The 14,387-nt window shown below is 39.4% G+C and overlaps 1 protein-coding gene across 2 annotated transcripts in view; it reads left to right on the top strand.

The window, feature by feature from the left end:
• The window catches only part of LOC107188900 (elongation of very long chain fatty acids protein AAEL008004), a 71,260-nt gene that overhangs the window by 49,117 nt on the left and 7,756 nt on the right, over positions 1 to 14,387 (top strand). For both annotated transcript variants that reach the window (XM_015577294.1, XM_015577295.1), the window contains exons 2-3: positions 7,529 to 7,684; positions 12,936 to 13,126. In XM_015577294.1, coding sequence (XP_015432780.1) covers positions 7,627 to 7,684; positions 12,936 to 13,126 — 249 coding nt within the window. In that variant the 5' untranslated portion in view covers positions 7,529 to 7,626. The remainder of the gene's footprint in view (positions 1 to 7,528; positions 7,685 to 12,935; positions 13,127 to 14,387) is intronic.

Below are 14,387 nucleotides of genomic sequence, written 5' to 3'. Positions count from 1 at the left end.
AAAAAAAAAGGGGGGGGGGGGGGGGAGGCGGAAACGGGGTCGAGAAAACCCCACACATAAGAGGACGTGTGTTGTGTCCTCGAAGCCAAGGTAATTAACCGCTTATGCGATTCATGCGTCGCCATTCTCCTGGTTTCGGTACGAGGGAAAGAAAAAAGTCACCGGCCATGGCGAGGTGTGGTCGTAAACATAGTTTTTCAAATACGTAAGATAAGTCGTGTAAAAAAGAGAGAGAGAAAAAAGAAATAGCAGTTGTAAAATCATCTTGTAAAGCTGCCTTGAGGATCTAGGAACGACCTTATAACTACCATTAATTATTTTAATTGTCGAGGAACAGAACGCTTTTATCCGCCATTTGCACCTTTCGAGCGTTAGAATGCTGTGTTACCTTTCATAATTCGACGTGTCACCTTGGGCCTCGTGTGGGTGACGTTCGGAAAATGGTTCTGAACTTTCAAAATGTCGAATGGTTTTCTTTCGTCACTGAATTCACATTTTTTGACATTTGAAATCGAATAGTTTATAGTGTGTAGAATAATAGGGAAAAATTAATTAAAGCAATATCTCAATATTTAACGAATATAATTGTTGTAATGAAAGATTCAGCCTGATCGAACACGGGGGAATTAAAGATAGGTGTACGTCCTGAGAGTTGCTGGCTATTTACAGTAATTTTTACGTTGTTCAATCTCTTCTCCAAAAATTCCTAACATTTACAGATAATTTAACCTGCTACGCGTACTTCGGTCAAAGTAGTGATTACTAAAATTCAATTTATTTTTGCAGAATCTCTGAACTGTATTGCAACCATACAACATTAGAAATACCGTTTGAATACTCCATAAATCCCTATCATTGTTACAAGGTCTTAAACGAAAGGATAAGAGGACCATAAACGAATCCTTCCTTTTACATTTTTCTTCTTCCTAAAGATTCTACCTTCACGATCGACAAAAGTTGCGTCATCACTGGACTACGATTTTTTTATGCAAAATGACATTCTCTAAATTAATTCATTCAGGCAAGTGTAAACATAGGAATTTCTTACTTCTCTAGAGTAATGTTACTTTAAGTATAATGTATAGTTGCGGATTTTATCAGATTTTTCGTCAGATGCAACGAGTTTTCTGCTTTCTTTTGGACCCAATAAGATACTTAAGGGAAGAAAGAAATTCCTACTTTTGTTCTTGTGTTCAAGAATTGCTTTACAAAATTTTATTTTGCATAAAAATCCACAATCTAGTTATAACATTTTAATCGTCGTTGTAAGAGTGTATTGACAAGTTATTTTGTCTTGCTTGGTACTTCCAGTGTTAAATATCCCAGATATTTGAATCACCACCGTGAATTCCTTCGAAAATCCAGCTGCACATTGCCCAAGTTTAGAGACTAGTCGAGGATGCGTCGCGCGGGCATTTGTGCGTTTCATTCCGATTGTAGCTTTTACTTATCTATATAGCTGTCAACCTTGACGGGAGCCAACACCTTCCAGCAATTAACAGTCCGCTGTGACGGGTCACGTGTCGCGTTGTGCAATTATTTTGTAACGCTCCTGTGGCGACACGAGCGCTGGTGTATCGATCGTCGAATCGACCGTAGACAACGTGTGAATTCCGAAATAAAATCGGCACAAAAAAAATGAAAAAAAAAAAAAAAAAAGAATAGCCCAGATTGTTCGTTGTCCATCATGGTCGATCGTAACGACGATGTGCACTTCGAGCACCTGTCCCTTCTTAGAGCACGTGGAAACATTTATCAGATAAATGTGCTGTGAACAATCTTATCGTTTTCAGCGCTTCCATATAAAGATATTTTTCGAAGTTTTTCTTACTGTTCAGCAGCATGATGTGTCGTTAAGCATCACCTGTAACCCTTTCGATGTTTGCGTCGAGTATACTCGTCACGAAAAGATGGCATTTTTTGTTTAATAACGAGTGTATTGTATATACAGGGGGTAACAGAAGTGTTGTGATCAGGGACTTCTACCGAAATGTAAAATATCGGTATTTTCGGTTGTACCTTCGCCTTATGTACAGTGAATCCTCGATGAGTATTCGAAGTCACCTCTGACAAGGAGATTCTCCAGGTGTAACGTTGACTTTGTAATGAGGTTTAACATAGTGATAACGCTTGGAATTCTGAAGCCAATGATATTTGTTTCAGTCGCATATGGTAATTAGTTTATGAAGTATTTAACGTTCCGTGCCGAGGAGCCTTCGAACATTCATCGAGGCTTTACTGTACACACAAAGTATCGACGTGATATTAATTCACGAACTTCTATAAGGAACTACTACAATCGATAATACAACGTTCGTTTCCGGGTGAAATCGACGCGACCAAAAGCCAGAAAGATCAACGAACCTAAAAGACAGTCATCCTAAACTTAAGTGTCCAAAGAAGCTCTCGAAACGCGGGATCAAAGTTTACTAGCTGCACGATTTCCCAGGGTTAATTCCGGAACTTCTATAACAAGAACTCCAATTAAAATTGAAATATTTATTTTTGGATGAAATAAAAGCAACCAAAAAAAACCAGAAAGATCCGACAGATCGTCCCGCTTAACGATCCTGATCCCATATCGCGTTGATTCGCAGGCGACGGTGTCGGCGTCGTTGGTTCGCGATTGTTGCCAGTGAATCGAAACATTTAGCCTGCGCGTATTGAGGTCAGTGGTTTGTTCATCCTATCGTTAATGACGATTCCAGCGTCGAGACACACAGCTTCGAGCAACCAAGCAATCGAGCGAGCGGGCGTACAGCGATTCCTCCTTGCGTAACATGTGTGTGACATACAGAGAGAGAGAGAGAGAGAGAGAGAAAGACACCCATCGACGACCAACGTTGGCCCGTTTTCTGCGCCCGGGCCGGACCATTATAATTTATACGGTTTTCGCAACGTACATATTCCGTCGACAGGTATTTCGCTTGCTCGGCGCGTTTTCGACTTTTCGTTTTGCAAGCGAACGATACGCGATCGCGATCCACCCGAGGGGACCAACGGGATCGTCGATCATGTATGTGTGTTTGCCCCTTCTTTGGTCACGCATTTGCCCTCCTGGAGTTTCTGTCCTCGTCGACGATCCTACTTGGCAACGAAGATCGACGACACCCTATCGTGGTGCCCATATCTTGAAACTTTCGTCGAATGTTTCTGCAAGTGTCAACCTTGCCACCCATTGCACGACTCGCGTCCATTTATACATTAACGTACCTAAGATCAATATCCCGATTTCTTGCTAGGGACGTATAGTTTTTATTCAATGTAAAAAGGTAAATAATAAACTAGTTGTACAGAGAATCTTCGTTGAGTGTTCGAATGCTCCTCGGGATTGAACGTTAAATATTTCATAAACTAATGGCCATATGCGACTGAAACAAGCATCATTGGCTTCAGAATTCCAAGATCTAACACTGTATAATATCTGATTAAAAAGTCAGCGTTATATTTTTATACACTGCCGGTAAAGCATTATTGAAAAGATGGATGCTTTAAAAGAAAGGAGCAGGGAGGCCTGTACACCTGATTTTTAACCGTTTGAATGCAGAAGAACGCGTTACCGTTTACTCGACGCAGAGGTTCTGATTAATCATCCTCGTGACGTCAGTGGTACCAGTCGTGCATTGCCATGTGTTTCACGACGGATTATGACAGTAACAAAACGGTACCATCAGAAGAGCTAACTTTGTCCCAACGTCAGAAAATGATCATTCTCAAAGTGATCGTTAGACTGCGGATTTTTGTGCAAAATAACATTTTCTAGAGTAATTTACAAATATAGGAACAAATGTAGAAATTTATTCTTCCTCTTAAGTATGTTATTGGGTTCAGACTAAAATAGAAAAATCATTGGATCCGATAGAAATTTTTGTCTTTTATTGTATTTCACAAAACCCTGTGGACTATAAATAAATAAATCACTGATCATTTTCTTACTTGGGATCAATTTCACGTGAGAAAAAGCTCTACTGTATCTGTCCGAAACGAGAAGATTCGTACAAAAAATACGTTGCTCGAAAGAACCAGAAGATCATACAGACTCCTCTCGATTATCGTCCCGTAATTCCGTGCTGGGACAATAATCTTGTAGGGAGAAATGCTTCCGACATTCGTAAATTCGTTTTTCGTCGTAATGGTAGAAGAAAGACTCTACTGCATCTGTCCGAAACGAGAAGATTCATAAAACAGACTCAAAATAACGACAACCACTGTTTCGATCAGATCCCAAAATTTGATCGATGACCAAACTTGCCTCTGGATCGTTGATATTTTTTTCGTTTGTTTCGATCGATCGGAGAAAGGACGCGACCACGTTAGTAGGTCGGCCTCTTCGGTCCCGTGAGCACCAGGTTCGTGCTTACAAATCGGTTGACCGGCTGGTCGATGATAAACCGACACATTGGGCGGGGGAGGGGGGGGGGAAGCACCCATTCAAGAACGCGTTGTCGATTGGCCTTGACGGGAATTCTCCCGACGACGACGGCCGAGTTGTATTGAAAGCGAAATTCAACGAGTTACCAAACCACACATCGTCCAGCTGACCACCACGCCGCCCCTCCAGCCGGCTGGATATACAGAGTGTTCATGTTATTACTCGCCAGCGATTTTTTTTTTTTTTTTTTTCGGAAATAGTAAGTATTACGAGAAAATGAATTAGGAGAAAGTTTTGCTGCTTTCTAGGACCAACATGATAATGTTTATCAATTCTTCGTGTCTGCGATATTTCTCGAGACACGAAGGTGACCTTGAAATTTTTCAAAGGAATACTGTATATTTTTTCATGTATGAAAGTATTTGTTCAGACGAATTCATGAATGGTTTAATGTCGATTCGTTCATAAAGAAGTATTCTTTATTATAAAAATTGAAATTTCCACGTTTAAACGATTAAAATTGACGAAATACTTTTTTTTTATCTTATATTCGTTATTCGAAACCTTTTATCTAGATAATTAGTTTGCCCATCTCTGGTTTACTATTAGTCCAACTCTGGCTTTCGTGAAAGTTGCACGAATATATCAACATATTACAAAATATAAAATAAAATTCGTCTTTGTTCAACTGGACGGAAACTGATCATCAGTTTTATGAGAATCATCGTATTATATCTTTAGTTTAGTCCAACTCTGGCTTTCGTGAAAGTTGCACGAATATATCAACATATTACAAAATATAAAATAAGATTCGTCTTTGTTCAACTGGACGGAAACTGTTCATCAGTTTAATGAGAACATCGTATTATATCTTTAGTTTGTCCATTCTGGGATGATACGAGGCAAATCTACTAGTTTGTCCATTCTGGGATGATACGAGGCAAATGTACTAACCAGTAGTTTTTCAAAATTTGTTTAACTAGTCCTTCTACCTTCTAGTCTACATTTAGTAAACTAGTCCTTCTACCTTCACAAAGAAACTCAAATCACTTGGTCCAATTTTGAAAGATTTGTTGTGTTTTAAAGGGTGTACGAATACTTTTTTTACCCACTGTAGCTCTGTCTAACATCACCTTGTCTTTACGGTAGGGAATTCTCCTGGCAACCCTGGTATAAGTATGTATGCAAGCTCTCAGGGACATAAATTAATCGTCGCCGGCATCCACCGCGCATCGAAAATAACCAATTAACCGTGGCGAGTCTCTGTTCCGCGACCTCCGGCGAGGAAGTGACTTCGTGGAATCGGTGACAGTGTCCAGCTGGCGAGAATTACAGGCGGATAATTATTGGTAATCCATCGAACATGCAGGAACTAGTGAGTTTTGTGCAATTATGAGATTTTTCGAGTGTGTGTATGTTTGGGGAAGCACAGAATGTGATGGAAAATTTAGACTAGTATTAGAATTCAGATGGATGTAAAATACATTGGTACTTAACCTAATAATGATAATAACTATACCACCTATATACCTATAATACTAGTTATATTGTATAGGTAGGTCAATTTGTTAAGGTATGCGTACCAAAGTCTAGCAATAAGCGAGACCATATTTTCGCAGTTCGATTTCAACTTCGATTCGGTTTTATTTACAGCATTTTACGCTATACTCGATGGTGAAATATTAAATTCTGGCGTAACAATTGCGATACCAAACATTCGCGTAACTCAACGAATATTTCCGCTCGGTAAAATTTTCTGCCTCAATTTATCTAAGCTTAAGGAGCAATAAAGTAATGACTTTACGAACAGCGCAAGGGTTTACATTAAGTCGAATCAGAGTTGTAATCGAATGCAGAAAATATGTTCACGTGTCATTAGATTGTAACAGACGTTCAATGTTTATTGAGTAAGTGCACCATTAAGAATGAAATTTCTGTTTCGACGCAAACTGACCGAAATAGTGCTTAAATGTTGAAACACGTTTAAGATAATCCAAAAAAAATGGAAAAGATGAATGGGGCTGTAAATAGGCCCAAATATCGCTATATAGGCGATTCGTCAGAAACTTCGCTTTCTGGGTGATAATCCTTATTTTTTGTAAACTGTGAGAATTGGAAAACATATCCAATCGAATAATCGCAATAATCTGGGTCCAAGGATGGAATGGTAACTAAAACCTTCCTCAAAGTCAAAATTACTATAAACTTTACACTGCTTGGATTAAAGAAACGCTTAAAAAACAATTAAACAATCGAAATACAGTTACTTATACGTATAAAACTACAATTCAAATCTTTTATTTACTCTCGTATAATTCCCAATTAGAACAATTAGTTTCACTTTGAATTTCAACATATTGTACCTTCACAACGCTACCCCCGATTACACAATTATCCCAAAACAATAATATTTTCGATTTCGAAGGTTCGAAGTATTGTTACTTTATACCAAAAGAAAAAACATTTTTCAAAATGTTGATCTTCAAAAATTGACGTTGGCCTACCCCGTCGAATCTATAGCCTGTATGTGTGTGATACATAAGAGAAAAAATCGTGCTTAGGCCGTTTCGTAAGCGTTGGGACGCGTGCGCACGTTTTGAATTTCGGGTTGGGCCCGATCTTGGCCGCCGCGAAATCGCTTCTAATTCAATGCCAACGCCGAAAATCGCGACACGGATGGATCGGGGACGTTTATGTAATCGTATGACGAGCCGAGGCTCGCGTGAACGTTAAGTAACACGCCCTGGTTTCCACCTGTAACAAAAGAAATCACCTGGAAATTGCACAGTCTCAGGCTCGAACGATTCGAATTTCTCGAAATACAGTAATGTCTCGATGAGTGCGACGACTTCGAGTGCAAGCATTCGTGTCAAGGCGGAAAGATTTTCAACCCCTCATAAAATTGTTCTTTGCAATAAGTTCAGCTTCTGCTTAGGTTCTTTTTTTTTTTTTTATTTGTTCATTTATTACTTTACCAATGGTCATTAGCGACTGCATTTGCCAATTGTGAGCGACTTTTCTAACCGTCTCGTTTAAGTGTCCAAGCGAAAATTTCTTCATTGTCGTTACTCATTTTCAAATCGAATGTTTCCCATAGTATAATAAAAATACAATCGGACGATCTTCATCTAACCAGTTCGTTTTTCACTGTTACAGGAACTCGCGAATCCGATCGTGAAAGTCTACGCCCTCGACATAGTAACTGGAAGGAACACGTGAAGACACCGTCCAGAGGAAGGAAGAAGTAGGCAACAATGTCGATTGTAATGCAGTACGTGGACCGGCTCCACGAGATACTCGACAAGCATGCAGGTAAGACAGGCCTAAAAGTGACCGCGAGAGGCTGCGATTTCCTGAACCTTTGAGGGAGTGGGAGGAATCGGTTCTCCCCGTGGACAGGCCATAAAACATTGAGAAATATCTCGGGGACGATCACTAAGCCGGTGACTAGACGGGAATTCATTAACTCTTTAGGGTTAGGTGGGTTAAAAACTGTCCCACCTTTTGCTTAGCTTTTTATGCACGGTGGGATATATTTTAACCCCCCTCGAAAAGTTGAAGTTACTCATAGTCATACAATTTAATATTTTATTCTTATATAATTTTTTTTATATTAAAAAAAATTCTGTGCAACTATCTAAGGTAACTTTGTTACCGAGATATTAAGGAAAAAACTTCGACCGGTGAACTAAAGTGTTATTAGATTTCTTCCTATAATTCGATTACAAATATTAAATATTCGTATATCCGTGTATAATGATGCTACTTTTCACAAGAGTTGAGTAGAATTGTCTTCGAATAAATCACACTGAAAATCAGCAATACCAAAGACCGTCGGTCGCTTCTTTAAACAGTTAATGAGGTTAAATAATTGTTTACCCAATGTCTACTCTTTTGAAAAGAAGTATCAAATATTCTATAATAAACATTGGAATTTCCCCGTTCAATCAATCAAACACCGTTCGTTTTTTTTTTTTCTATCTTTTATTCGTTATTCGAAATTTATTATCCAGATTATTTTCGCCTCACCTGTGTATATCATACGAAGAATATTCTGTAGTATAATATGCTCGTACAACCGTTTGTTTCTCTTTCGAGAACCGGAATTTTCACGGTGGTGTCGCGGTGAACGTGTTTTGCAACTGCGTTCCAGCCGGTCGCTTTCGGGTCAGCGATTAAAGAGCACAAAAAATAAATAAATAAAAAAACAATAACAACAGGTGCAACGTTTACGACAGGGGATCGCAATCGAGGATGAAACGTGTTATTTAACCGTGCGTTATAAAAATTACAATGGGGCTAATTATTGTTCTCGGTGACATCGGATCACGATGGGTATTATGTATGTGGTTTTGGTTCTTTTCGAAGCACGTTTAATGTCGAGCTGATTTTTTGCTCGCCTTCCACGTGAGACTAGTCGTTTAGTGGACAGCGTACAAGAAGTGACAATGATGATACGTAAATAAAAGACAGAAACAGTATTCTTAGTGGAAAAAGCTAAATTGTGATGTCAAATTTAATCAATATTTTATATACCAGAAATCAATTGTTATGAGTTTAACCCTTTAACGATTGGACAAATCCTTGTTTCAAAATTATGAAACTGATACACATATACAGGGTGTCCCGCCTAACTCTGCCACTCTCAATTATTGTCATTTGTCACGGTACAAAAAAATAGATAATGAGTTTGCCCATCACTGGCTCGGTGTTCCCGACTAGACTTGCAATTAAATCGATGCAATTTACAAAGCAAAAGTATTGTTACACCCCGTCAAACCGATACTAATTACATACTTGAACCTAATTTGCCGTTTTACCGTGTATAATTTTTTTTTTTTTTTTTTTTTTGGCATTTTATATACACTTATAAATATCTGATTCGATTATGAAATATATCTGAAGGACAATCAAGGTGTTACATACCCCGTGGCACATGTAAACGATGTGTTTATCTGATCTAATTATTGGAACGTAATAATTAGCCCGCGGATGTCACGCTACTCGGAGATTTTTACCGTGAATTCGAACGACGATCACAAGAACGTCACGTGACCTCTTATTATTTCTCCAGTCTAAGACGATAGCGTTTATTTGCAGGAATGGTAATAAAGTACGACAGTAATGGTATTTTAGAATTATTTAAATTCAAATATCTCCTAAACTACTAACTTTTCGACATACATAGGTTAGTTCTTTTTTATAATGCATGTCCACCTGCATCGATTAATGTATTAAAAAATACCTCATTCCATTTAAAAAAAACAAAGTTGACCTTCGTATCACCTTTACGCGTCCACTCACGAAAAAACTAATAACATCAGAATATGCTCTCAGTCAATACCATTCAAGCCTCCGCTGAAACATTTTTTTCTACGAGTAACAACAGCGAGAAAATCAAGATATCAAAATCGGGTGAGACACCCTATATAACCCTATATGAGCCCTACCCTTATAGAAATCGAAAAAAATACCGGTGTTTATTTCAGTTTTCAGTAATATATCGGTTTCAGTATAGCTTTTATGGCATAATACCAGTATCAAAGTCATACTGGTTTATGTCCCTGAATAGTGTATGAAAAACTGTGTTGAACCGCTCCCTATCAAGGAAACGAAATTTCAGGAAGGTCCTTAATTTTGGCCTCAGGTTGAAAGGAATCGTAAAAAAGCTCGCCGTTGCGAAAGGAATCGTAATAAAGCTCGCCGTTGCGACGATTCGAATCGCACGTTTGCCGGTGATTTCGACGAGCGCACAAGCAGGAAAGGGTGTAACCATACATAGGGAGGGGGGATCTCTTGCAGTCGGTCGAACGTCATTCGTTGCCGGTGTGTGTTGCAGCGGCAGACTGTACCTCGAAGAAAAAAAGAAAAAAAAAATTTGAATTATTCATTCCGCGTGTCGCCGGGGTAATACCAGCCGCCGGTTTCGAGGAAGATTTTTAAGCCTCTGTTTAACCGGATAAACACGTAAAACAGACACGAGGGAAAAGCCCGTATTCCGTGGAAGTTCATGAATCCCAATTTTAGAATTTTCCATAATGAACGGAACGTTTCGATTCGGGAACGAGTCATTCGACTTTCCTTCTTTTTGTACCTGCGTTATATTTTCCGTTTGCTGTTCAACGAAACGTCTCGAAATCACCGGAACATGGGAATTTTGGCGACCGGCGACGAAAAAAACATCGTTTCGCGTTAAAAGTAGAGAAGGTTACTTGTTTGCTTGGGTTTTGTGAATTTTAATCGCGGAATTTTCCGTGGTGAATAACCAAAATTTTTGGACCTTCTTGTTTTGAAATATTATGCTTATTATTATTCGACAATGAGCGTGGGACCCTGAAGAGGTCAATGAAATCATTCGGAGATCGTGTCGAGACATCGAGAAGCTGCCAGGGTTGGGCGGATTTTATTCGAAACAAGATAATAAATAATAATTTGAGGCGATAAATTATTTCAAATACTTTATTCAATAAATATTGAAATAACAAATTACTTCAAATACTTTATTCTTTTTCTTTTATAGATAACGTAAGAAAACTAATTTTATTTTCTGCTTAATTCAAATAAATTATTTTCAAATAATTCTTTGTTTGAATGTAATTTTTTATTTCAGTTACTTCACTTGAATAGATTAACAAATAACATAACGTAAATAGTTGTTGAACTAAATTAATTAAACTTAGAATACAGGAATTTTTATAGTTTTACTGCATTTGCTCGCAAAATTGTTCTCCCTTTAAGCAGTTCCATCGGAAAGATATCCTTATCGTGGTAAATGAAAATACTTAAAAATTCAAACATACTTAACGATTCTGACATGATCGAATCCGAGAGTATTTGTGAAATTATTGAAATAAACATTCGATGTCAAAACAAGAAAAGTCATTAGTCCGTCGAATAAACTGACACACGATTACTTCGAATAACACGTAGCCAGATAAGATAACACATTAATCTTAGCAATTACGTTTCAAATAGTTTATTGGGATAATGCCCAAGCCTGGGTCCAATTATCATGCAAGCCAGATTAATTACGAGCATAAAGAAGGAAGGATAGATTTGTCCTACGATCTTGCCGATACATTCCGTGACAATGAATAAAAAAGAAAAAAAAACAGATTCGATCGAAAAACGGATATTCGACGACCTTCCTTCGTTCGTGAGTTATTACGTTTATGCCCCCCCGAGCCGCCAAGAGCCTCGCGTGAACCCTGAAACGTGTCGAATGTGTGAGCGTAGAGGCCCCAAGGCCGTTTCGGGGACCGTAAAATCAGCTTCTTGGGGACAAGTCAATGAAACGGATTCTACCGACTGGTTTTAACGCGCGACGACGGGCGATAGTTGATTGAACCTGCGAAGGACGGGAAGGGTGAGGAAGGCTTCTCTCGTGTGCAAAGAGCCTCCCGAAGGTCGAGGTTGTTACACTTTTACCCGTCGCCTTCGCAAGAAGCACACGAGACCACGAGTCTCGTGCCACGGTAAACCAGTCGACCCGTAAATTACCAATACTTGGGACAGCCTCACTGTCAGGTTCGATTAACGATTGGGCGTGTTTCGGCCTCTGATTGGTCGACACCACGACGTGAATTTGTATTCGAAACAGATGACCCTGATAAACATTGTGTCCTTTTTTTTTTTTTTTAACTTTCAGTATAAGATTAATTACGAAATGTTAAGTAGGCAAAAATAAATCTTGAGGTGGCTGTGAGTACTTGCAGGTTTAAGATTTCTTGTAGCCCTGGGCTGTTGAACCTTAGAGGACCACCTTGGTTAAAAACGGGGAGGGGTGGAGGGCACGAAATTTTTGTAATGCAGTATGCAATAAAATGCGGGAATTTTAGGAAATTAAATTTTATTCTAAGTAAAATTAACCCTGGAACGACACCCGTCCATTTTCTTGCGTCAGTAATACCGTAGGGTCGCGGGCGACCCAAAATACGCTTCGAACTATTCTTGTTTAAACATCTTAGAAAATAATAACTGCACAGTGTGATTTTTATTTTAAAAAAATAGAGGAAGGGTAAAGGAAAGCTGAATGTTCTAACAACTTTATTAATTATTATAACATAATAAAATTAAACAAGTTTATAGTTTTAAAAACATTACCCGAATCTATTAACATTTGCCAATATTTTTTAGTTGATTCAATCGCGTCAACTCTTAGTCATATTCCCTAGAAAGAAAACTGGTTCGTTTTTATTTCAACCACAATACATAAGAATCGAAAATTTTAGAGCGATTTCACAATTATACCACGCAGTGTACATTTTCCAGTTGCAACAGTATTGCTCCATCAGGTCCCATTCCGCTCTACCCAATTTCCAGTCGCATCGGTTCGGTCCAGTCGTGAAGAAACAGATTACCCAATATCCACGATCTAAACACAGGGTCAGGTCCTTAAACCCAAAGTGTCCCCGCCCAATTCGTCATATAAATACTCTTCCACACCTTACGCAACAAAAACGCTCGTATTATTATCTACCCTGGGCGAGGGGAGAGATGAAATAAAATTTACGGTTGACAGAAAAATACGACCCGGTTCACCATGTCCGATTTCTCTTTTCAGATCAGAGAACAACGGACTGGTTTCTGATGAGCTCGCCGTTTCCCACGCTGGTCATCTGCCTGGCTTACGTCTACGTCGTCAAAGTCCTCGGGCCTAAGCTGATGGAGAACAGGAAGCCGTTTCAGCTGAAGAACACGTTGATAGTGTACAATATGTTCCAAATGATGTTCTCCGCGTGGCTGTTCTACGAGGTAACGATCCATCGACCCGAATCCAAAATCCATCGTCTCCTTCTTTCGATTCCTCCGATCTTTCGGTGCCCTTTTAGTCCGCCATTTTCCACCTAGCTAGCGTGTTCTATCGCGCAGACTCCGTGGCAGTCTGCACGTATAACCTTAAAAAGCGTCGTCCTAGCGCGGGGAACGATTTCTACGAACCTGTCGAACGTCCTGGCCGAGTCATCGAGTTCGAAACTGTGGTCGTAGCTTGCATCGATATGACGCTCGGTTAATTAGTATTTACGGGACGAGCCGAGTAGCCCGTCGACATCGTTCTACGTGACTTCCTTGGCAATCGAGCGAGCAGGGTGGTACACTTGGAACCTGCGAAACGGAACGATCGAACGTACATTTTGATCTGCCAGTTGGGTTCCGTTTAACACTTGGAAATCGTGATTTAGAACTTCCATAGAGAAATCGATTATTTTTTACTGTAGGGCCTTGTTCGAGGACTAATATATCAGTCCGTGTCGTTGGAATCTTGAAAGTTATTTCCCAGATAGCACATGACGCCTTGGAGACGCCGATTTTACGGCTGTTTTAGGTCTGAGGCGCCTTTAAGCCGTCTCCAAGACGTTATGTGCTATATGGGTATACGTTCGCTATTGGTAAACTAGGGGAAGAAGGAGGCCACTATGGTTCTATCATTGAACTCTGTACCTGGAACGATAACTGTTTATTATTACAATTTAACGATTACTATTTCACTCTGATACACATACTTTCTGAACGTACAGTCGCATCTATATCTGCCTATACCTAAATTTACTATAGAATAGTAAGTAAAAAAAGGAGAGGTACTAAGAGATACCTTCGAAACAACTATATCCCTCTCGGACCCCGGCTCATCTATGATTTTCTATGCTCTGTTATCGTTCCAGGAATATAACAGTTCAATCGGTTTTATTGTCCTTAGAGCCACCGTGGTTCCATAGTCCTTAATGCCACAACCTGGCCAACTTAGGATCTGAAGTACACGAGTTCAGATCCCTTTTCTCCTAGATTCCTACAAGATAATACGATTAGATTTGAAAAGAAGCAACGTATCGGCCTTAATATGTCCATCTACTATCCAAATGTGCTTCTGGATATCATCGGTAATTCCGTAGATCGACATAAACAAGGCGCACCGTGTTTACCATCGGTAGCGAACGTGCTTAAAGAAACTAGGGAACAAAACGATAGTAAGATTCGAGGTGACCCGATTTTTCGAGCTCGATCGATCGAGAACGTT

This window comes from Dufourea novaeangliae, unplaced genomic scaffold (genome assembly GCF_001272555.1).
Source record: "Dufourea novaeangliae isolate 0120121106 unplaced genomic scaffold, ASM127255v1 scaffold141, whole genome shotgun sequence".
NCBI classification, from domain to species: domain Eukaryota; kingdom Metazoa; phylum Arthropoda; class Insecta; order Hymenoptera; family Halictidae; genus Dufourea; species Dufourea novaeangliae.
The sequence above is the reverse complement of the archived record's forward strand: the minus strand, read 5'-3'. Positions and strand labels throughout refer to the sequence as shown.